The following is a 12,110-nucleotide window of genomic DNA, read 5'->3' on the forward strand; positions in this document are numbered from 1 at the left end:
GAAAGGCCCAAACATTCACCCTGAGAGTACCCACTCCCGTACACTAGGTGGTGCTATACAACTTATAACGTTGGTTGCCACCTGCCATTAGAGCGAAGCACAGGAATGGCGACTGCGCATGCGTTGGTCTCCATTTCGTCCTCCCATTTTAGGTAAGGTTGAAAAAAGGCAGCAAGACTAAATAATCACCATATTTGTCCTCTTTTTTTCTTTCTATACTCAGATAATCAATTACTGTAAAAACTATTTGGCTCAGTTTAGGCTATATTAGCAACATGTACTACGCATGCGTCAATCGCCATTTTACAGCACAAGTTTCCATAAGGTTGCGACGAAAGGATTTGAAGTTAGCAAGACGACAAGAATGTTGCGGCATTTGTTGTATTTCTCTCAATTTTATGCGAACGTGTCCGTAAGTTGTTAATTTCTGTTTGGGCAACGTTTGTCTCAGCGTCACTCCGAAGCTTCTCGGGCTAGCTTAGCTTGTTAGCTTAGCTCGCTAGCTGCTAAGAAAGAGACAAAAGCGGAAGTGATCGACACGTCGCTAAAGTGTTGTGATTGTGTGAAAATGTGCAAAGTAGAAATGCTGAGAGTGTTGGTGAAGCAGCGACTAACTGCTGCCGTGGAAGAAATATTTGTAGTGTTAGAAAGAACGATAGCAGAATACGAGGAGGAACTTTCTAGAACAAAAGAGGAGAACGAGCGACAACGTCAACTACTGGACGCTCTTTTCAACAAACATCAAGATGAACAACACGCAGCAGGTTTGTTGTCAAATTGTAGTTTGTCCAGAAAGTGTAACTCTGACTGTTTTTTTTTTTATTACGTCACGTGATATCTGAGTTGCATTCTCATTGGCTGCTCAGAAAGAAATAAGATGACTGCGTACTCTAATATTAACATATGATATGTATTTATTTATTTTTTTATAAATTGTAACATGTACAAACAATTGAGTTAACATGTGACATGTATTTATTTAATTTTTTTGATTTTATAAATCTTTATTTGTAAATTGCAACATATACAAACAATTGAGTTAACATGTGACATGTTTTTTTTTTTTTAAAATATTATAAACCTTTATTTATAAATTGCAACATTTACAAACAGTAGAGAAATAATAATCAAAGTCAGTACAAAACAGTGCCAGGGGGTTGTTAATTCAAAGTAACTAAAATAGAATGCTATATATATATATATATATATATATATATATATATATATATATATATATATATATGTATATATATATACATAAAAAAATAATATATATATATATATAATTTTTTTAATGTATATATTTATATATATATATATAAATATATACATAAAAAAATTATATATATATATATATAATAAAAAAATTATATATATATATATATTATTTTTTATGTATACATTTATATATTTATATATATATAAATATATACATAAAAAAATTATATATATATATGTATTTATATATATATATATACCGTATTTTCCGCACTATAAGACGCACCTAAAAACCACAATTTTTCTCAAAAGCTGACAGTGCGCCTTATAACCCGGTGCGCTTTATTACGATTAATTTTCATAAAGTTTCGATCTCGCAACTTCGGTAAACAGCCGCCATCTTTTTTCCCGGTAGAACAGGAAGCGCTTCTTCTTCTACGCAAGCAACCGCCAAGGAAAGCACCCGCCCCCATAGAACAGGAAGCGCTTCTTCTTCTACCCGCCCCCGGAAGAAGAAGAAAAACCGCGCGGATATCACCGTACGTTTCATTTCCTGTTTACATCTGTAAAGACCACAAAATGGCTCCTACTAAGCGATCCGGTTCATAAAAAGACGCAATCTCTCCATCCACACACGGATTACTACCGTATTTCACAGCAACTGAACCGCACTGTGGAACGGGAGCACGTACGGTGAATATTCGCACCACAGGGAATGAGAAGTCGTCCTTCACTGTGGTTCTAGCTTGCCATGCTAATGGCCAGAAACTTCCTCCCATGGTGATATTCAAAAGGAAGACCTTGCCAAAAGAGACCTTTCCAGCCGGCGTCATCATAAAAGCTAACTCGAAGGGATGGATGGATGAAGAAAAGATGAACGAGTGGTTAAGGGAAGTTTACGCGAAGAGGCCGGGTGGCTTTTTTCACACAGCTCCGAAGGCGAACACACCTTCACTAAGACGGGCAGACAGCCTCGGACGACATACGCCAACATTTGCCAGTGGATCGTAAATGCCTGGGCAGATATTTCGGTCACAACTGTGGTCCGAGCTTTCCGGAAGGCAGGATTCACAGAACAACAGCGACACTGACTCCCGATGACTTCTACGAGACGGAACCGGCCATTTTGGATACCACGCTTGCGCAACTTTTCAATTCGGACACCGAAGACGAAGAATTCGAAGGATTTACGAATGAAGAATAACTTCAGAAGGTGAGCGCTATGTTTATTTTGTGTGTTGTGACATTAACGTTCGAGCAACATTATGTTACTATTGCTCTACACCATTTTGAATTTTACTATGTTTGTGATTGCACATTTGCGTACATTTTGGGACAGAGTTGTTAGAACGCTGGTTTTCAATATATTATTAAAGTTTGACTGAACTATCTGACTGTTTTTTTGACATTCACTTTAGCGCAGCGTTTTTTTGACATTCACTTTAGCGCAGCGTAGGCGCGGCTTATAGTCCGGGGCGGCTTATTGGTGGACAAAATTATGAAATATGTAATTCATAGAAGGTGCGGCTAATAATCCGGTGCGCCTTATAGTGCGGAAAATACGGTATATATATATATATATATATATATATATATATATATATATATATCTTTCTATTTTAGTTACTTTGAATTAACAACCCCCTGGTGCTGTTTTTTGTATATATATTGCATTCTATTTTAGTTACTTTGAATTTACAACCCCCTGGTGCTGTTTTAAGTTATTTACTGAAATTGTGTGAGCCTATGGCTTTGCACTTAGTTTGTTTTATATATGTATATATATATATATATATATATATATATATATATATATGTATATGTGTATATATATATATATATTGCATTCTATGTTAGTTACTTTGAATTTACAACCCCCTGGCGCTGTTTTGTACAGTTTTTTAGGTTATTTACCTTAGTTATATATATATACATATATATATATATATATATGTCTTAATAAGATTATCCAAAAAATAGTGCTCGATACCGTGGTAGAGCGCAATATATGTATGTGTGGGAAAAATCACAAGACTACTTCATCTCTACAGGCCTGTTTCATGAGGGGTTCCCTCAATCAAATCTCCTGATGATTGAGGGAACCCCTCATGAAACAGGCATGTAGAGATGAAGTAGTCTTGTGATTTTTCCCACACATACATATATATATATATATATATATTTTGCATTCTATTTTAGGTACTTTGAATTTACAATCCCCTGGCACTGTTTTGTACTGTTTTTTAAGTTATTTACCTTAGTTAATATATATATATATATATATATATATATATATATATATATATATATATATATATATATATATATATATATATATATATATATATATATATATATTAAAAACTAAGTGCAAAGCCATAGGCTCACACAATTTCAGTAAATAATTTAAATTTGGAACACAGCATCATCGTCTTCACAGCTTTTTGCTTGTTAGAGGTCGAGAGTGTTTTAACGTAGAGTTCTAATTCTTTTTTAAAGGCACAAAAAAACAGGCCGGGTATTGAGAAACTTACATTTATGAATATAAAACTTAGCCAATAGTATAATGAGGTTGCAAAGGTCAAATTCCTTTTTAAAAATGTTTTCCATACAGTGTAAATCCAAATAGCACATCTTTAAAACCAAGCAGACATTTGTCATTAACATGTGACATGGACACAGCAGGGAACCACCTCCATGACGTCACCATCTCCGTTATGTTATGTTGCGTAACTCACGTGGTTGCAATTCACCATTTAAAAGGACAGAAGAACAGGAAACGGTAAATATTTTCATTAACATTAATAGTTCATGAGAACTGTAATGGAATTAGTACACAATGATACATAAAATTGTATATTATATGCTATATATATATATACTATTTATATATAATATACACCAGAGGTGTGGACTCGAGTCACATGACTTGGACTCGAGTCAGACTCGAGTCATGAATTTGATGACTTTAGACTCGACTTGACAAAATGTAAAAAGACTTGCAACTCGACTTAGACTTTAACATCAATGACTTGTGACTTCACTTGGACTTGAGCCTTTTGAATTGACATGACTTGACATGACTTGCTACTTTCCCCAAAACCCAAAGATGAAAAAGTTATTCGGGAGCGCTCCGTATTTTTCATTGTGTACTTGTCTATCAGCGTTGCGTGTGTCAGCTGGTGTGCTCTCAGTACAACAGCCAATCAAATTACATCTACTTTGTTTTCATCACACAGCATTCATCCAATCAAATTGCAGGACAACCAACGAAGAAGACATGTCCAAACCACACGCCAGTGAACAAAAAATGATACCTAAAATAATTTTGTTTGGGTATAAAAATTACGAGGTGGTCAACACAAAACGGTTTGCAGTATGCAACACATGCGGTTCGAAAATTACTGATGGAGAGGCAACAACTTCCAACTTCGTCCGGCATTTGAAGTTGCACAAAGAAGGGTAAGTTTTGAATGTAAGATAACGTTTATTGGCTAAGTAACGTGACTTTTATTTGCTGTGTAGTTAAATCAGTGAGGCTGTAAACTCACTGCTAACGTTATAACGTTATTGCAAACACGGGAATCTGTTGCAGTTCACTACCTTATTCATACTTTTTGTTCAGTGATTTTTTTTTTAAGCAGGGTTACGTTAGTCAATATATCACACGTAACGTTAGACGGCGGTCAGCAGCACCGCGTATTTTAGCCACCTAAAAAAAGACAAAAATAGTCAAATAAAGGTCAGTTAAAATGTATACTATATTATGAATATGTGTACCGTTTTAGCTAGCTTTCTGACATACTGTTGGTTGTTTACCTCAGTGGTCCCCAACCACCGGGCCGCGGCCCGGTACTGGTCCGTGGATCGATTGGTATCGGGCCGCACAAGAAATAATTTTTTTTTTTTCTTTTTTTAATTAAATCAACATAAAAAACACAAGATACACTTACAAGTAGTGCACCAACCCAAAACAACTCTCTCCCCCCTTTTGTTCTGGGCATTGAACATGAAGACTCTTCCTTCACTGTTCCGAGTGGCCATGAGAGTCTTGGCAGTGCCTGCCTCCAGTGCTCCAGTGGAGCGAGTTTTCAGCCATGGTGGCATCATACTACGCCCCCATCGTGCACAAATGACTGACAGACTCTTGGCTAATTTGGTCTTTTGCAGATGCAATGCAGCATAGGGCCCTGACATAAAAAGTACAACTTTTTTGTTATGTTCACATATATGTCATGTTTTTTCAATGTTAACACTTTTGTACAAATAAGTACATTTGCACTTTATTTTTCAATGTGTTTGTTCTGTAAAGGAATGAGTTAATGTTTAAAATGACTGGTTAATAGTGCTATTATAAAGTGCAATGTCAGCACAATTTTCTTTCCTGCAATTTAAAATGCACTTGTTTTAATAAATAAATACAGCGTTTGAAAAGCATACACAATCTGTGTTAATATATTAGTCTGTGGTTAAAAGGACTTGAAAGGACTCGAAACTCAAAATGCAGGACTTAGGACTTGACTTGAGACTTTCCAGTCTTGACTTTGGACTTGACTCGGGGCTTGCCTGTCTTGACTCGGGACTTGACTCGGACTTGAGGGCAAAGACTTGAGACTTACTTGTGACTTGCAAAACAATGACTTGGTCCCACCTCTGATATACACTATATTTTACGATCCTTCATTTGTGGCAGCTCCAGACCATTTTATAATATTATTTATAATACTGCATTATATGTCATCTTAAATCCCCAAAAGTTAACAATTAATACCGTATGTAAACTTTAATGGTAGTCACACAAATCCATCATCACACAAATACAAATGAATAAAACAAATCAAATAGGGCAAGTACGAGGTGGTGTCTTTTTATATGCAAATGAACCCCTCTGTGGTTTTGAAGATCGCTTCACGTTGGAATTATATTCAACTTTTTTTTTTGTACTCTACTTCTATTTAGAAATGGCGACGACAACAGATTTTCAAGTCCAGCCCTTCGCGGACCATCCAGAGTCTGAGGAACAAGGAACTTCTAAACCAGGCCTGGAAATCAAGCATCTCAAAGGTTTTGTTTGTTAGATTTCTCTTTCCCGACGCCTTCCAGGGTCAGGGCTGAAAAACTGTATCACAACACAAGTGTTTTACATCAGTCGATATCGATAATTACCAATATTTTTTTCATGGACTGTGGAAGATAACGAGCAGGCGAAAAATAACATGGATGTTTTCATTTCAAATGTTGTCTGCCATCTGCTACTAAGGCAAAAAAGGAAATTTCAACACAAAAACACTCAAACAATGTCAGCAAAATGGTGAAATTGGGATATGTATTGATGTTGTTTTATCGCCCAGCCCAATTCAGGGCCATAAAGCTGAAGGTACACAGTGTTAGTAAAATGTCTATCTCCATATTTGAAATAACATACTGTATTTTCCAGACTATAAGGCACACTTAAAATCCTTTCATTTTCTCAAAAATGGACAGTGCACCTTACAACCCGGTGCGCCTAATGTACGGAATTATTCTGGTTGTGCTTACCGACCTCGAAGCAACTTTATTTGGTACATTGTGTATTGATAAGTGTGACCAGTAGATGGCAGTCACACATAAGAGATATATGTGGTATGCAACATGACGCTAGTAAACAACACCAAAACCATACCTGCCAACTACTCCGGTTTTCCCGTAATTAGTACGGTTTTCATCAACCTATTCCGGGTTACGGTTGCAGTGATAAAAAATACGGTTTTTCATTAATTTAAAAAAAAAAAAAGGGTGAAAACTACGCGAATTGCACCTTGTGCAGACAAGATTTTTTGATCGGACACGAGACCACGTTGGGACAAAAAAACACAAGTCTAATGCCGTTGCTAGCGATACAAGTGGAAAACTTTCAACGTTTTTCGTCGCCCAAACAGATTCTTTGGATGTGATAAATGCCGACGTTTTATTTACGGAGGCAATAATTGAGCATGGACTTCCAATCGCACTGGCTGATCACATGGGACAGTTAAATGTTTGTAATGCAACCTTTAAAAATCATTACGCGGTGATCGCAGTCCCAAAAATAAACTTTTCTTGCATGATAATGTCCAGAAAAACTCGCTTTATATTACTATAGAGTCCTTTTAACGAATGAGTTTGATGGTTTATCACAAACCTTAAATGAAAGAAGTCCTTTGTTCTCCTGCACCATGCATGCGCTTTGGCCTTGCTTCGTGTTTGGTGCGCAATCCTGTCGGCTGTATTTCACAGCACGTCTTTGACAACTTGAAGTGGCATAAAACATTTAAAACAAAGGGGTTATAGGAACAATCACTTTCAGTGTTTTATGCCACTTCAAGTTGTCAAAGACGGTATGCTGGTGCCTGACTGCCACAAGTGGAACAAACATTTGAAACAAAGGGGTTATAGGAACAATCACTTTCAGTGTTTTATGCCACTTCAAGTAAACTTATCATAAAGTTACCATATCATTTTTGCAGTATGATCAATCTGATAGAATAAATTTGGATTTTAGCCACAAAAAGGTAATGACACCAATGTTATCTATTGGAATTGTTTAGTACTGTTATACTGTTAAAAGTGTTTATACTATTTATGCTTTCAAGTCCAAGTTGAAGAAATCTTGTTAAATGTTGACAGCATAACTACCAAAATACAGAAGTATGTCCTTAATATTTTTGCAGTGCTATTTCTGTTGAAAAGTTCAAATGATTACATTAGAGATGTGATGTGCCACTTTTCAAGTGTCTGATGGCTTCAATTAATTTTCATTAATTTTTCATATTTTGAATTCTTTTGAAAGGCTTACAAAAAAACTACATTTGAATTGTAGTTCCATGCTATTGACAGGACTATTAATTTTAATGAAGTTAGCTTACCATGTTTACAGTATGATAATTGTGATAGAAATGTGAATTTTAGGCACAGAATATTTTTTACAATTGAACAAGGCAGTAGATTATACAAGCTTGGACAGAAAGTTAATAATGACACCAATTTTTTTTTTAATGGAATTGTTTAGTACTGTTTTACCATTTGTTTACTGTAAAAAGTGTTTATACTGTTTATACTTTCAATTAACAAATTGAAGTACCGTATTTTCCGCACCATTAGCCGCACCTAAAAACCACAAATTTACTCAAAAGCTGACAGTGCGGCTTTTAACCCGGTGCGCTTTATATATGGATAAATATTAAGATTCATTTTCATAAAGTTTCGGTCTCGTAACTACGGTAAACAGCCGCCATCTTTTTTCCCGGTAGAACAGGAAGCGCTTCTTCTTCTACGCAAGCAACCGCCAAGGTAAGCACCCGCCCCCATAGAACAGGAAGCGCTTCTTCTTCTACTGTAAGCAACCACCCGCCCGCGTAGAAGAAGAAAAAGCGCGCGGATATTACCGTACGTTTCATTTCCTGTTTACATCTGTAAAGACCACAAAATGGCTCCTACTAAGCGACAAGGATCCGGTTCATGAAAAGACGCAATCTCTCCATCCTCACACGGATTACTATTTCACAGCAACTGATATTCCTGTGAACCGCACTGTGGATACAACGGGAGCACGTACGGTGAATATTTGCACCACAGGGAATGAGAAGTCATCCTTCACTGTGGTTCTAGCTTGCCATGCTAATGGCCTGAAACTTCCACCCATGGTGATATTCAAAAGGAAGACCTTGCCAAAAGAGACCTTTCCAGCCGGCGTCATCATAAAAGCTAACTCGAAGGGATGGATGGATGAAGAAAAGATGAGCGAGTGGTTAAGGGAAGCTTACGCGAAGAGGCCGGGTGGCTTTTTTCACACAGCTCCGTCCATGTTGATATACGACTCCATGCGCGCCCACATCACAGATGGTGTCAAAAAACAAGTGAAGCACACAAATACAACACTCGCCGTCATTCCGGGTGGATTAACCAAAGAACTCCAACCGCTGGATATTGGTGTCAACAGGGCATTCAAATCACGACTGCGAACGGCGTGGGAACAATGGATGACCGAAGGCGAACACACCTTCACTAAGACGGGCAGACAGCGCCGGACGACATACGCCAACATCTGCCAGTGGATCGTAAATGCCTGGGCAGATATTTCGGTCACAACTGTGGTCCGAGCTTTCCGGAAGGCAGGATTCACAGAACTGCTGGACAACAACAGCGACACTGACTCTGATGACTTCGACGAGACGGAACCGGCCATTTTGGATCCCACATTTGCCCAACTTTTCAATTCGGACACCGAAGACGAAGAATTCGAAGGATTTACGAATGAAGAATAACTTCAGAAAGTGAGCGTTATGTTTATTTTGTGTGTTGTGACATTAACGTTCGAGCAACATTATGTTGCTATTGCTCTGCACTATTTTGAATTTTACTATGTTTGTGATTGCACATTTGCGTACATTTTGGGACAGAGTTGTTAGAACGCTGGTTTTTAATATATTATTCAAGTTTGACTGACCTATCTGACTGTTTTTTTGACATTCCCTTTAGCGCAGCGTAGGTGCGGCTTATAGTCCGGGGCGGCTTATTGGTGGACAAAGTTTTGAAATATGCCATTCATTGAAGGTGCGGCTAATAATCCGGTGCGCCTTATAGTGCGGAAAATACGGTATTGTGAAAGGTTGACAGGATAACTGGCATTAACTGTCAAAATAATTTCAAACTATTGAAGTTAGCTTACAGAATAAACATGTCAATCAACCCATATGATTTTTGCTGTAATATTTTTGTTTTGAAAAGTCACTGTGACTGATAGAAAAGTGATGGTTTTAGCAACATTTTAACCTGTCTGAATGCAATCAATCATTTTGCGTCGGGGGGCGAAGCCCTGAACCGTCCACCAGGACTTTGTCCTGGACCTACCGGGGCCTGCGGCCCTTGAACCCTGGCTACTAGGTTTTTCTGATTTCAAAAGTTGGCAGGTATGCAAAACTTTAAATGTTCCATTGAGAATATAGAACATTACACACGGCACTCAAAAATCTGTCAAAATGTTTTATTACGACTTTGAAGCCGCACCGCTTGATGGATTGTCGGCGCGTTACGGCGACCGTAGTCAGAGATACAAGTATTATTATGGTGTGTGTATAAGGACCGCACAATGGCACCCATTAGCAGACATGTTATCTGGTGTTTTGTTCCACAATAGCATGCAAAACCAACTTTTCTTACCTTCTGGTACCTACTGATCGGTATTTTAGATCTGCATAAGTCCTGAAAATTTGCGCACGTCTGCCTTTGTAGTCTTCTTTTTCTCTATCTTCTTGTTATGTGACATTCATCCTCCACTGTTGCCATTTCTAATATAAAGTAGTGTCAAGTTCTTACTTATATCTGTCAGTGAACTCACCATGAAAGCACTAAAACATACCGGTGTTGTGACTTTACATTATTCACCCAAGGAACTTTAGTTATTAGAGGGTTCCGGTCGGACGGTTTTTCACGGGACACATTTGGGGCGTCGTTGTTGCACTAGTGAGCCACGGGTGAGGAGATGCTGCTCCGTTATTGATTGAAGTAAAGTGTGAATGTCATTAAAACAGTTAGCGCCATCTTTTGACACTTCTTCCACTATTATGTTAGATCCACTATGGACTGGACTCTCACTATTATGTTAGATCCACTATGGACTGGACTCTCACACTATTATGTTAGATCCACTATGGGCTGGACTCTCACTATTATGTTAGATCCACTATGGGCTGGACTCTCACTATTATGTTAGATCCACTATGGACTGGACTCTCACACTATTATGTTAGATCCACTATGGACTGGACTCTCACTATTATGTTAGATCCACTATGGACTGGACTCTCACACTATTATGTTAGATCCACTATGGACTGGAATCTCACTATTATGTTAGATCCACTATGGACTGGACTCTCACTATTATTTTGGATCCACTATGGACTGGACTCTCACTAATATGTTAGATCCACTATGGACTGGACTCTCACACTATTATGTTAGATCCACTATGGACGGGACTCTCACACTATTATGTTAGATCCACTATGGACTGGACTTTCACTATTATGTTAGATCCACTATGGACTGGACTCTCACACTATTATGTTAGATCCACTATGGACTGGACTCTCACTAATATGTTAGATCCACTATGGACTGGACTCTCACTATTATGTTAGATCCACTATGGACTGGACTCTCACTATTATGTTAGATCCACTATGGACTGGACTCTCACACTATTATGTTAGATCCACTATGGACTGGACTCTCACACTATTATGTTAGATCCACTATGGACTGGACTCTCACTATTATGTTAGATCCACTGTGGACTGGACTCTCACACTATTATGTTAGATCCACTATGGACTGGACTCTCACACTATTATGTTAGATCCACTATGGACTGGACTCTCACACTATTATGTTAGATCCACTATGGACTGGACTCTCACTATTACGTTAGATCCACTATGGACTGGACTCTCACTATTATTTTAGATCCACTATGGACTGGACTCTCACTAATATGTTAGATCCACTATGGACTGGACTCTCACTAATATGTTGGATCCACTATGGACTGGACTCTCACTATTATGTTAGATCCATTATGGACTGGACTCTCACACTATTATGTTAGATCCACTATGGACTGGACTCTCACTATTATGTTAGATCCACTATGGACTGGACTCTCACTATTATGTTAGATCCATTATGGACTGGACACTCACACTATTATGTTAGATCCACTATGGACTGGACTCTCACATTATTATGTTAGATCCACTATGGACTGGACTCTCACATTATTATGTTAGATCCACTATGGACTGGACAACATTTTAGGTGGTGGGTCTCATCGTGGACAATTTTTGTACATTTTATGTACTGTAATGTAAAAA

General features: G+C 37.9%; 1 protein-coding gene across 1 annotated transcript in view; it reads left to right on the plus strand.

Moving 5' to 3' along the window:
- Positions 1-12,110, plus strand: part of LOC133608418 (uncharacterized) — a 48,447-nt gene that overhangs the window by 17,896 nt on the left and 18,441 nt on the right. The window contains exons 3-4 of the mRNA XM_061963634.2: positions 504-764; positions 6,178-6,282. Of these exons, the coding sequence (XP_061819618.2) occupies positions 504-764; positions 6,178-6,282 (366 nt within the window). The remainder of the gene's footprint in view (positions 1-503; positions 765-6,177; positions 6,283-12,110) is intronic.

Source organism: Nerophis lumbriciformis, linkage group LG06 (assembly GCF_033978685.3).
Source record: "Nerophis lumbriciformis linkage group LG06, RoL_Nlum_v2.1, whole genome shotgun sequence".
In the NCBI taxonomy this organism is placed as follows: Eukaryota; Metazoa; Chordata; class Actinopteri; order Syngnathiformes; family Syngnathidae; genus Nerophis; species Nerophis lumbriciformis.